This window comes from Salvelinus sp. IW2-2015, linkage group LG15 (assembly GCF_002910315.2).
Source record: "Salvelinus sp. IW2-2015 linkage group LG15, ASM291031v2, whole genome shotgun sequence".
Lineage (NCBI taxonomy): Eukaryota > Metazoa > Chordata > Actinopteri > Salmoniformes > Salmonidae > Salvelinus > Salvelinus sp. IW2-2015.
Window position 1 is genome coordinate 61,895,121 of NC_036855.1, and position 13,228 is coordinate 61,908,348.

The window sequence follows — 13,228 nt, forward strand, 5'->3', positions numbered from 1 at the left end:
GGTGTGTGTGTGTGTGTGTGTGTGTGTGTGTGTGTGTGTGTGTGTGTGTGTGTGTGTGTGTGTGTGTGTGTGTGTGTGCGCACCCTAGGTGTCAGGGGTGGAGGGAAGGTGAGAATCGCATAATGGAAGAAGTACAGCGACGGACAACGTGTGCTATTTATTCGGACAAAAAAAGCCAATTGAAAGACAAACAGTGCAGATAAAGACAAAATGTGTGCATTTAAAAGATTAGGGTCTAATACATTTTTACCAATTCACTGATTTCCTTATATGAACTGTAACTCAGTAAAATCTTTGAAATTGTTGCATGTTGCAACAGGTGTATAAAACCGAGCACACCGCCATGCAAACTCCATAGACCAACATTGGCAGTAGAATGGCCTTACTGAAAGAGCTCAGTGACTTTCAACATGGCACCGTCATAGGATGCCACCTTTCCAACAAGTCAGTTCATAAAATGTCTGCCCTGCTAGAGCTGTCCCGGTCAACTGTAATTACTGTTATTGTGAAGTGGAAACGTCTAGGAGCAGCAACGGCTCAGCCTCAAAGTAGTAGGCCACACAAGCTCACAGAACAGGTCCGCTAAGTGCTGAAGCAGAGCAGCCRCACACAAGCCTAAGATCTGATCTCACTAATGCTCTTGTGGCTGAATGGAAGCAAGTCCCTGCAGCAATGTTACAACATCTAGTGGAAAGCCTTCCCRGAAGAGTGGAGGCTGTTGAAGCAGTAAAGGGGGGGACCAACTCCATGCTAATGCCCATGATTTTGGAATGAGATGTTTGAGATACTTTTGGTCATGTAGTGGATATAAAAAACAGATTGTTCAAACAATTTAAATAAAATATATTAATGATGTGATATTTGTAGTTTATTAAATGGCACAAAGGCTGCGCTTTGCTAATCTGTGCCCGATCCCAATTGTTWTCTAAAATGTCCTCTTATAAAGATTCCTTCTCATATATTATCATAATAAAGGTCTTACCACACTTCATATCAACTAAACAAACATAAATCCAAGTCAGATTTCTATATATTACCCAGGAATGACTCCTCTAAATGGATCCATTACTGGTCATAAAAACCTGGCTAAGCGGTATGACAGTACAACACCCATGGGACAGTCCACACACTATGGAAGGGCTATTRCTACACATTCATCTGCCTCGACCCTGTGTCTTAGCCCTTTAGCCTTTATCTTATCTAGGATGTGGTGGTCATGGTGTATTAAACATTATGAACACCTGCTCTCTCCATGACATAGACTGACCAGGTGAATCCAGGTGAAAGCTATGATCCCTTATTGATGTAATTTATTGAAGGGGAGTAGACAGGTTAAAGAAGGATTTTTAAGCCTTGAGACAATTGAGACATGGAGTGTGTATCTGTGCCATTTAGAGGATGAATGAACAAGACAAAATATTTAAGTACCTTTGAATGGGGTATGGTCGTAGGTCCCTGGGTTTTTCACGCTCAACAGTTTCCTGGGTTTATCAAGAATGGTCCACCACCCAAAGGACATCCAGCCAACTTGACACAACGGTGGGAAGCATTGGAGTCAACATGGGCCAGCATCACTATGGAACCCTTCAACACCTTGTAGAGTCAATGCCCTGACAAATTGAGGATGTTCTGAGGGCAAAAGCGGGTGCAACTCAATATTAGGAAGGTGTTCCTAAAGTTTTGTACACTCAGTGTTTATCTATGATTTCCGTCAAACACTGGCTTCCTCCCCTCACGGTGGTGTGTGTCTGCTCTGTATAAGCATCCATGGTGGAACACATTGTGACAGCTGTCCCTCTCAGGCCTGCTGTGTTATGATCAGGAGGACCTTATCTCTGCTTCAGTAGATGACTGAAAGGAATACCAGATGAACAGCCCTGCCGCCCGCAGCAGCTCTGTCATATACCACATATAGGGCCCTGCTTTTTGTTGCGGAAATGGASRCACTGTGCTTTTACCGGTATTTCCAGCATTATCCAATAGTGTTGATGGAGGTAGAAAATCCTAGGAAATGTTATTTAATTGACACAAGCTGTCTCCAATCAATATCTGACCGTGACTCGAACCCAGGTCCAGCGACTGCCAAGCCCTTAACCTGTTACTCCAAGAGGTCCGAACCTCTTGACGAGCTCGCTAGGTGTTGGGTTATGGTTGCTTCACTACCCCCTTCCTTCGGGAGAGTGTGTCCCCAAGCTATGCCTAGTCCCTCACGAGTACACGCCGCTCGGATGGCCTAATGTGCACCAATCCCACTTCTGACACCAATGTAACAAAATTGGAGGGTAGCCCAGACCGGGACTCAAACGCGGATCCACAAACCCAGATCCAGTGACTGTCAAGCCAACAGGTAATGACTTTATAGTCGCTGGATCCGGGTTTGAATCTGTTGGGGCTACCCCCCGAATTACATACAATGTATTTCCATGKTTGGTTTCATTGAATCTCCCCTTTAACTGACCCCAATTTACAGCTACATCTTCCAAGTCTGTTGGAGAGGATCAGCTTGAGCAAAATAAGGTGTAGAATCACTGATCTACAAATAGTATTCCATGCCAAGTTATAGTAAATAATAATATCACACGCACAACCAGACATTGATTGATTGGAGACAGTGTCAATTAAATAACATTTCCTAGGATTTTCTACCTGCAGCAATACGAGTGGATAAAGCTTGAAATACCAGTAAAAGCACAGTGCCTCCATTTCCATKATGTATAGTGTCACTGTATTTAGGATCCCCAGGATATTGAGTGTTTCCAGCAATGGCACAGATTCTGGTCACGGGTTGTCATGGGTCCACTTTTAATAAAGAAACCATTTATTTTATTTATGTAATGTTTATTTATATAATAGTTATGTGGTCTTAGTTATGTAGACGAAACTGAATGAAGTATTCATTGAAGAAGAGGAGCTGTTGTGTGTTTTATTCCGTCATCTCCTTTTTCTCCCAAGTCTGGACCCCGACAGCGATCCYCTCTGTATGCTACTGCTCATTGACTTCCTCTCCCTGCGCTCACGAGAGTACAACTTCCTCCTCCGGCTATACCAGGATTGGGAGGTGAGACGAGTGTGTGTGCAAGATTTTCCCTGTGTGTGTGTGACCTCATACCAGTGTGTCTGATTTCTGTGTGTGGTGTGTGTATTGTCTGATTCCTGTGTGTGTGTGTTTCCCAGGTGCACAGAAACCTGTCCCAGTTGCCAAACTTTGCCTTCTCTGTGGCTCTGAGCCACTTCCACCTGAGTCAGGAGGATCAGACTGAGTCAGAGCAGAGGGAAAGGCTCAAAGACAAGGCTGACCTGCTGCTGCAGAACGCTCTCATCATGTTCCCTGGAGGTTAAAGTCACACACACACATACACACATGCACAGGCCTGAGAGGGACAGCCGTCAGAATGTGTTCCACCATGGATGCTTATATAAAACACACACACACACACACACACACACACAGAAAGAGACCTATGCCTGATATCTGTTTGTTTGTGTATTCCCCAGTGTTGATGCCTCTGTTGGACCTGTGCACAGTGCAGCCAGATGCTGCAGTATCGTCACATGACTTCTTTGGACCCAGAAGCCAGTTGGGGTAAAACATCTGCTTCAACCGAGGCATCATGTCTCCGTGTCTTTCATGTCTTTCCTATATCAATGCGCCGAATACAACAGGTGTAGACCTTACAATGAAATGCTTACTTACTTACCAACAGTGCAATTTTTAAGTAAAAAATAGGTATTAGGTGAGCAATAGATACGTTTTTTTTATTTTTAACAACAGTAAAAAGACAGTGAAAAATAACAGTAGCGAGGCTATATACAGTAGCGAGGCTATATACAGGCACCGGTTAGTCTAGCTAATTGAGGTAGTATGTAGGTATGGTTAAAGTGACTATGCATATACAGTGGGGAGTATTTGATACACTGCCGATTTTGCAGGTTTTCCTACTTACAAAGCATGTAGAGGTCTGTAATTTTTTATCAAAAGTACACTTCAACTTCAAAAATCCAGAAAACCACATTGTATGATTTTTAAGTAATTAAATTTGCATTTTATTGCATGACATAAGTATTTGATACATCAGAAAAGCAGAACTTAATATTTGGTACAGAAACCTTTGTTTGCAATTACAGAGATCATTTGTTTCCTGTAGTTCTTGACCAGGTTTGCACACACTGCAGCAGGGATTTTGTCCCACTCCTCCATGTACTCACCTTCTCCAGATCCTTCAGGTTTCGGGGCTGTCGCTGGGCAATACGGACTTTCAGCTCCCTCCAAAGATTTTCTATTGGGTTCAGGTCTGGAGACTGGCTAGGCCGCTCCAGGACCTTGAGATGCTTCTTACGGAGCCACTCCTTAGTTGCCCTGGCTGTGTGTTTCGGGTCGTTGTCATGCTGGAAGACCCAGCCACGACCCATCTTCAATGCTCTTACTGAGGGAAGGAGGTTGTCGGCCAAGATCTCGCGATACATGGCCCCATCCATCCTCCCCTCAATACGGTGCAGTCGTCCTGTCCCCTTTGCAGAAAAGCATCCCCAAAGAATTATGTTTCCACCTCCATGCTTCACGGTTGGGATGGTGTTCTTGGGGTTGTACTCATCCTTCTTCCTCCAAACACGGCGAGTGGAGTTTAGACCAAAAAGCTCTATTTTTGTCTCATCAGACCACATGACCTTCTCCCATTCCTCCTCTGGATCATCCAGATGGTCATTGGCAAACTTCAGACGAGCCTGGACATGCGCTGGCTTGAGCAGGGGGACCTTGCTTGCCTGCAGGATTTTAATCCATGACGGCGTAGTGTTTTACTAATGGTTTTCTTTGAGACTGTGGTCCCAGCTCTCTTCAGGTCAATGACCAGGTCCTGCTGTGTAGTTCTGGGCTGATCCCTCACCTTCCTCATGATCATTGATGCCCCACGAGCTGAATCTTGCATGGAGCCCCAGACCGAGGGTGATTGACCGTCATCTTGAACTTCTTCCATTTTCTAATAATTACGCCAACAGTTGTTGCCTTCTCACCAAGCTGCTTGCCTATTGTCCTGTAGCCATCCCAGCCTTGTGCAGTCTACAATTTTATCCCTGATGTCCTTACACAGCTCTCTGGTCTTGGCCATTGTGGAGAGGTTGGAGTCTGTTTGATTGAGTGTGTGGACAGGTGTCTTTATTACAGGTAACGAGTTCAAACAGGTGCAGTTAATACAGGTAATGAGTGGAGAAACGGAGGGCTTCTTAAAGAAAAACTAACAGGTCTGTGAGAGCTGGAATTCTTACTGTTGGTAGGTGATCAAATACTTATGTCATGCAATAAAATGCAAATTATTACTTAAAAATCATACAATGTGATTTTCTGGATTCCGTATCTCACAGTTGAAGTGTACCTATGAATAAAATTACATTGTAAGTAGGAAAACCTGCAAAATCGGCAGTGTATCAAATACTATGTTAAACAGAGAGTAGCAGTAGCTAAAAGAGGGGTTAGTGGGTGGCGGGACACAATGCAGATAGTCTAGGTAGCCAATGTGCGGGGGCACCGGTTAGTCGGGCTAATTGAGGTAGTATGTACATGTAGGTATGGTTAAAGTGACTATGCATATATGATAAACAGAGAGTAGCAGCAGCGTAAAAGAGGGGTTGGGGGGACACAATGCAAATACCGGGTAGCCATTTGATTACCTGTTCAGGAGTCTTATGGCTTGGGGTAAAAGCTGTTTAGAAGCCTTTTGGTCCTAGACTTGGCGCTCCAGTACCACCTGCCATGCGGTAGTAGAGAGAACAGACTATGACTGGGGTGGGTGGGGTCTTTGACAATTTTTAGGGCCTTCCTCTGATACCGCTTGGTTAGAGGTCCTGGATGGCAGGAAGCTTGGCCCCAGTGATGTACTGGGCGTACGCACTACCCTCTGTAGTGCCTTGCGGTCAGAGGCCGAGCAGTTGCCATACCAGGCAGTGATGCAACCAGTCAGGATCTCTCGATGTTGCAGCTGTAGAACCTTTTGACGATCTGAGGACCCATGCCAAATCTTTTAGTTTCCTGAGGGGGAATAGGCTTTGTCATGCCCTCCTCACGACTGTCTTGGTGTGTTTGGACCATTCTAGTTTGTTGGTATGTGGACACCAAGGAACTTGAACTCTCAACCTGCTCCACTACAGCCCGTCGATGAGAATGGGGGCGTGCTCGGTCCTCCTTTTCCTGTAGTCCACAATCATCTCCTTAGTCTTAGTTACGTTGAGGGATAGGTTGTTATTCTGGCACCACCCGGCCAGGTCTCTGACCTCCTACCGATCGACTGTCTCGTCATTGTCGGTGATCAGGCCTACCACTGTTGTGTCGTCTGAAAACTTAATGATGGTGTTGGAGTCGTGCCTGGCCACGCAGTTGTGGGTGAACAGGGAGTACAGGAGGGGACTGAGCACGTCCCCCTGAGGGGCTCCAGTTTGAGGATCAGCGTGGCAGATGTGTTGCTACCTACTCTCACCACCTGGGGCGGCCCATCAGGAAGTCCAGGATCCAGTTGCAGAGGGAGGTGTTTAGTCCCAGGATCCTTAGCTTAGTGATGAGCTTTGAGGGTACTATGGTGTTGAGTGCTGTAGTCAATGAATAGCATTCTCACGTAGGTGTCCCTTTTGTCCAGTGGGAAAGGGCAGTGTGGAGTGGCAATAGAGATTGCATCATCTGTGGATCTGTTTTGGCAGTATGCAAATTGTAGGTCTAGGGTTTCTGGGATAATGGTGTTGATGTGAGCCATTACCAGCCTTTCAAAGCACTTCATTGCTATGGACATGAGTCTGAGAGTCTTATCATTTAGGCAGGTTGCCTTAGTGTTCTTGGGCACAGGGACTATGGTGGTCTGCTTAAAACATGTTGGTATTACAGACTCAATCAGGGACAAGTTGAAAATGTCAGTGAAGAACACCTGCCAGTTGGTCAGCACACATCCTGCTAATCCGTCTGGCCCCGCAGCCTTGTGAATGTTGACCTGTTTAAAGTCTTACTCACGTTGGCTACGGAAAGCGTGATCACACAGTCGCCCGAACAGCTGATGCTCTCATGCATGCCTCAGTGTTGCTCTTCCTCGAAGCGAGCATAGAAGTGATTTAGCTCGTCTGGTAGGCTCGTGTCACTGGCAGTTCGCGGTTGTGCTTCCCTTTGTAGTCTGTAATAGTTTGCATGCCCTCGCACATCAAATCAAATGTATTTATATAGCCCTTCTTACATCAGCCTATATCTCAAAGTGCTGTACAGAAACCCAGCCTAAAACCCCAAACAGCAAGCAATACAGTGTAGAAGCACGGTGGCTAGGAAAAACTCCCTAGAAAGGCCAAAACCTAGGAAGAAACCTAGAGAGGAACCAGGCTATGAGGGTGGCCAGTCCTCTTCTGGCTGTGCCGGGTGGAGATTATAAACAGGCCAAGATGTTCAAATGTTCATAAATGACCAGCAAGGTCAAATAATAATAATCACAGTAGTTGTCGAGGGTGCAGCAAGTCAGCACCTCAGGAGTAAATGTCAGTTGGCTTTCATAGCCGATCATTAAGAGTATCTCTACCGCTCCTGCGTCTCTAGAGAGTTGAAAACAGCAGGTCTGGGACAGGTAGTATGTCCGTGAACAGGTCAGGGTTCCATAGCCGCAGGCAGAACAGTTGAAACTGGAGCAGCAGCACGGCCAGGTGGACTGGGGACAGAAGGAGTCATCATGCCGGGTAGTCCTGAGGCATGGTCCTAGGGCTCAGGTCCTGCGAGAAGAGAAAGAAAGAGAAGAAGAGAATAAGAGAGAGCATACTTAAATTCACACAGGACACCGGATAAGACAGGAGAAGTACTCCAGATATAACAAACTGACCCTAGCACCCCGACACAAACTACTGCAGCATAAATACTGGAGGCTGAGACAGGAGGGGTCAGGAGACACTGTGGCCCCATCCGATGATACCCCCGGACAGGGCCAAACAGGAAGGATATAACCCCACCCACTTTGCCGAGCACAGCCCCCACACCACTAGAGGGATATCTTCAACCACCAACTTACCATCCTGAACAAGGCCGATATAGCCCACAAAGATCTCCGCCACGGCACAACCCAGACAGGAAGATCACGTCAGTGACTCAACCCACTCAAGTACACACCCTCCTAGGGACGGCATGAAAGAGCACCAGTAAGCCAGTGACTCAGCCCCTGTAATAGGGTTAGAGGCAGAGAATCCCAGTGGAGAGAGGGGAACCGGCCAGGCAGAGACAGCAAGGGCGGTTCGTTGCTCCAGAGCCTTCCGTTCACCTTCACATCCTGGGCCAGACTACACTCAATCATATGACCCATGAAGAATGAGTCTTCAGTAAAGACTTAAAAGTTGAGACCGAGTCTGCGTCTCTCACATGGGTAGGCAGACATTCCATAAAAATGGAGCTCTATAGGAGAAAGCCCTGCCTCCAGCTGTTTGCTTAGAAATTCTAGGGACAATTAGGAGGCCTGCGTCTTGTGACCGTAGCGTACGTGTAGATATGTACGGCAGGACCAAATCGGAAAGATAGGTAGGAGCAAGCCCATGTAATGCTTTGTAGGTTAGCAGTAAAACCTTGAAATCAGCCTCTGCCTTAACAGGAAGCCAGTGTAGGGAGGCTAGCACTGGAGTAATATGATCAGGGTCCAGAGAGAGAGATCAGGGCCCAAGAGAACGCCGAGGTCCTTCACAGTTTTATTTGAGACGACTGTAAACCATCAAGATTAATGTCAGATTCAACAGAAAACTCTTTGTTTTTGGGACCTAGAACAAGCATCTCTGTTTTGTCGAGTTTAAAAGTAGAAGTTTGCAGCCATCCACTCCTTATGTCTGAAACACAGGCTTCTAGCGAGGGCAATTTTGGGGCTTCACCATGTTTCATTGAAATGTACAGCTGTGTGTCATCCGCATAGCAGTGAAAGTTAACATTATGTTTTCAATGACATCCCAAGAGGTAAAATATATAGTGAAAACAATATTGGTCCCAAAACGGAACCTTGAGGAACACCGAAATGTACAGTTGATTTGTCAGAGGACAAACCATTCACAGAGACAAACTGATATCTTTCCGACAGATAAGATCTAAACAAGGCCAGAACTTGTCCATGTAGCCAATTTGGGTTTCCAATCTCTCCAAAAGAATGTGGTGATCGATGGTATCAAAGGCAGCACTAAGGTCTAGGAGCACGAGGACAGATGCAGATCCTCGGTCTGATGCCATTAAAAGGTCATTTACCACCTTCACAAGTGCAGTCCAGTGCTATGATGGGGTCTAAAACGAGACTGAAGCATTTCGTATACCTTGTTTGTCTTCAGGAAGGCAGTGAGTTTGCTGCGCAACAGCCTTTTCAATTTTTTTTGAGAGGAATGGAAGATTCGATATAGGCCGATTTTTTATATTCTGGGTCAAGGTTTGGCTTTTTCAAGAGAGGCTTTATTACTGCCACTTTTATTGATGAGTTTGTACACATCCGGTGGATAGAGAGCCGTTTATTATGTTCAACATAGGAGGGCCGAGCACAGGAAGCAGCTCTTTCAGTAGTTTAGTTGAGTAGGTCCAGTATGCAGCTTGAAGGTTTAGAGGCCATGATTATTTTCATCATTGTGTCAAGAGATATAGTACTAAAACACTTAAGTGTCTCTCTTGATCCTAGGTCCTGGCAGAGTTGTGCACACTCAGGACAGCTGAGCTTTGGAGGAATACGCAGATTTAAAGAGGAGTCTGTAATTTGCTTTCTAATGATCATGATCTTTTCCTCAAAGAAGTTCATGAATTATTATTATATGTGGGGAATGCTGCTTTTTAGTTAGCTTTTGCGACAGTATCAAAAAGAAATTTCGGATGTTCTTATTTTCCTCAATTAAGTTGGAAAATAGGATGATCGAGCAGCAGTGAGGGCTCTTCGATACTGCACAGTACTGTCTTTCCAAGCTAGTCGGAAGACTCCAGTTTGGTTGGGCGCCTTTTCCGTTCCAATTTTCTGGAAGCTTGCTTCAGAGCTCGGGTATTTTCTGTATACCAGGGAGCTAGTTTCTTATGACAAATGTTTTTCGTTTTTAGGGGTCAACTGATCTAGGGTATTGCGCAAGGTTAAATTGAGTTCCTCAGTTAGGTGGTAAATGATTTCTGTCCTCTGACGTCCTTGGGTAGGCAGAAGGAGTCTGGAAGGGCATCAAGGAATCTTTGTGTTGTCTGAGAATTAATTGCACGACTTTTGATGCTCCTTGGTTGGGGTCTGAGCAGATATTTGTTGCGATTGCAAACGTATAAAATGGTGGTCCGATAGTCCAGGATTATGAGGAAAAACATTAAGATCTACAACATTTATTCCATGGGACAAAACTAGGTCCAGAGTATGACTGTGACAGTGGAGTAGGTCCAGAGACATGTTGGACAAAACCCACTGAGTCGATGATGGCTCCGAAAGCCTTTTGGAGTGGTCTGTGGACTTTTTCATGTGAATATTAAAATCACCAAAAATTTGAATATTATCTGCTATGACTACAAGGTCCGATAGGAATTCAGGGAACTCAGTGAGGAATGCTGTATATGGCCCAGGAGGCCTGTAAACAGTAGCTATAAAAAGTGATTGAGTAGGCTGCATAGATTTCATGACTAGAAACTCAGTTCACCAGGAGGTGAGCCTCATTTAACACAGTAATTCATCAGGCTTAAGCCATGTTTCAGTCAGGCCAATCACATCAAGATTATGATCAGTGATTAGTTCATTGACTATAACTGCCTTTGAAGTGAGGGATCTAACATTAAGTAGCCTTATTTGAGATGTGAGGTATCATGATCTCTTTCAATAATGGCAGGAATGGAGGAGGTCTTTATCCTAGTGAGATTGCTAAGGGCCATGTTAGTTTTGCCCAACTAGGTCGAGGCACAGACACGGTCTCAATGGGATAGCTGAGCTGACTAACACTGACTGCTAGTGGCAGACTCCACTAGCTGGCAGGCTGGCTAACAGCCTGCTGCCTGGCCTGCACCCTATTTCATTGTGGGAGCGTCGGAGCCGGTGTAGTACGATTCAATCTTACCCTGTATTAGTGCTTTGCCTGTTTGATGGTTCGTCTGAGGGCATAGCAGGATTTCTTATAAGCTTCCGGGTTAGAGTCCTGCACCTTGAAAGAGCAGCTCTACCCTTTAGCTTTAGCAGTTGCGAATTTTGCCTGTAATCCATGGCTTCTGGTTGGGGTATGTACGTACAGTCACTGTGGGGACGACGTCCTCGATGCAATCGGAAGAATATCCTGCTAGCTGAATATCCATGTCATCATTCAGCCACRATTCCGTGAAACATAAGATGTTACAGTTTTTGATGTCCCGTTGGTAGGGTTTTCGTGATCGTACCTCGTCTAATTTATTGTCCAATGATTGTACGTTGACGAGGTATATTGACGGTAACGGCAGCTTTCACACTCGCCTTCTGCGGATCCTTACGAGGCACCCCGCCCTGTGTCCTCTGTACCTGCGTCTCTTTCTCTTGCGCATAACGGGTATGTATATACTGTTAGCAGTATATCCTGTGCGTCCTGCTTGTTGAAGAAAAATATTTGTCTAATCCGAGGTGAGTGATYGCTGTCCTGATATCCAGAAGCTCTTTTTTGCYGTAAGATACGGTGGCAGAAACATTATGTACAAAATAAGTTACAAATCATGTGGGAAAAAACACATAATAGCACAATTGGTTGGGCGCTCGTAAAACTGCTGTAATTTCTTCTGCCGCCATTTTACTCAGCCTAATGGAATCATGTCTCCCTGTCTGTCATGTCTTCCCTATATGCACCTCTTCTGTGTCAGTCAGCCTAATGGAATTGAATCATCATTTATTGTCATGAAATTGTATTCGAGTGACAAATTTAATTATTCCTTTTTCCCATCTCTTTCCCTCTTTCTAGGCAGTCTCCTGCCCTGGCTGAACTGGTATCTCTGTACGTGGGGCGGACGCACACCCTGTGGAGGGAGGGAGGGGTCCTGCTGTGGCTGGAGGAGTGTGTGAGGGAGGTGTTACGACGAGTCGACACTAAAGACCCTCTGGTGGAGGACTGCCAAAACAAGTAAGAGYCCCTTGGACTCKAGACCACTGGCATTATTACCTTTCCAACCGCCCAAACTGTTCCTCKTTACCCCATTCACCTCTATCCTGAGTATTTCTGTTTAATAAGTAATATTMATTGATTCATTGGAGCAATGTTCAGTGTGGATTCCAAGCTTGCTGCCTTAAAACGAAATACAAAAATAGATTACATTAGATTGTTTTTCTATCATTGTTCTACTCCACATTTCCAATGTGAAAGAAAAATTATAGAACATTTTCCAAATTAATAAAATATAATTAAGATGTCTGGATTGCGTATGTCTTCACACCCCAGGGTTATTACTTGGTGGAAGCACATTTGGCAGCCATTACAGCTGTAAAACATTTGGAATAAGAATCTACCAACTTTGCACAAATGTTAGGGCAACATATATACATTTTTTAATTATTATTTTTTATTTCTCAAGCTCATTAAATTTGATTGGAAGTCATTGATGGACAGCAATATTCAAACCTTGTCTCTGATTTTCAAGCAGATTTAAATTAGGACTGAGACTGGGCCATTCAGGAACACTCAACACCTCTTGGCATTACAATTACGGCATTACAATTTGTTTAATTGTCCTGCTGAAATATAAAACTATACCAGGGTTATGTGTTCAGAAGACTGAGACAGGGTTTCCTCTAACTTTTTATCTGGGCTTTGCTCCTTTCATATTTATTTTGATCCTGACAAAGTTGGATCAAAGTTCCTGCAGGTGACAAGCATAACCATAACATGATGCTGCAAGCATATAACTTGAAAATACAGAGGATAAACTACATTGCATTCACTCCACATATCTGTCATGTATGGCAATGTGAAAAGAATGAAGCCGGTGTTAAACAGTCCACTTCATTCATTCTGTTTGCAACAAGGCCGTTAAGTAATACTGCATGACAACACGGCAAAGAAATGTGCTTTTTTGCCTAAATAAAAAATGACAGGCTTGAGTCCAATACAATACAACACAACACAGAGTGAAACCCACTGTATTTTCAAGTATTGTGGTGGCAGCATCATAGCCTATGTGTCTCTTTTTTATTTTATTATTATTATTATATAGTTTTTGTACTGTTACCACGTTTTTGTGATCCCGGCCGGCCAAACCCTCCCCTAACCTGGACGACGCTGGCCCAATTGTGCGCCGTCTCAT

At 44.8% G+C, this 13,228-nt stretch overlaps 1 protein-coding gene across 1 annotated transcript in view; it reads left to right on the top strand.

Moving 5' to 3' along the window:
• The window catches only part of LOC111974117 (transcription factor 25 (basic helix-loop-helix)), a 42,717-nt gene that overhangs the window by 18,067 nt on the left and 11,422 nt on the right, over window positions 1-13,228 (top strand). The window contains exons 11-14 of the mRNA XM_024001701.2: window positions 2,953-3,058; window positions 3,175-3,334; window positions 3,496-3,583; window positions 11,893-12,051. Coding sequence (XP_023857469.1) covers window positions 2,953-3,058; window positions 3,175-3,334; window positions 3,496-3,583; window positions 11,893-12,051 — 513 coding nt within the window. The remainder of the gene's footprint in view (window positions 1-2,952; window positions 3,059-3,174; window positions 3,335-3,495; window positions 3,584-11,892; window positions 12,052-13,228) is intronic.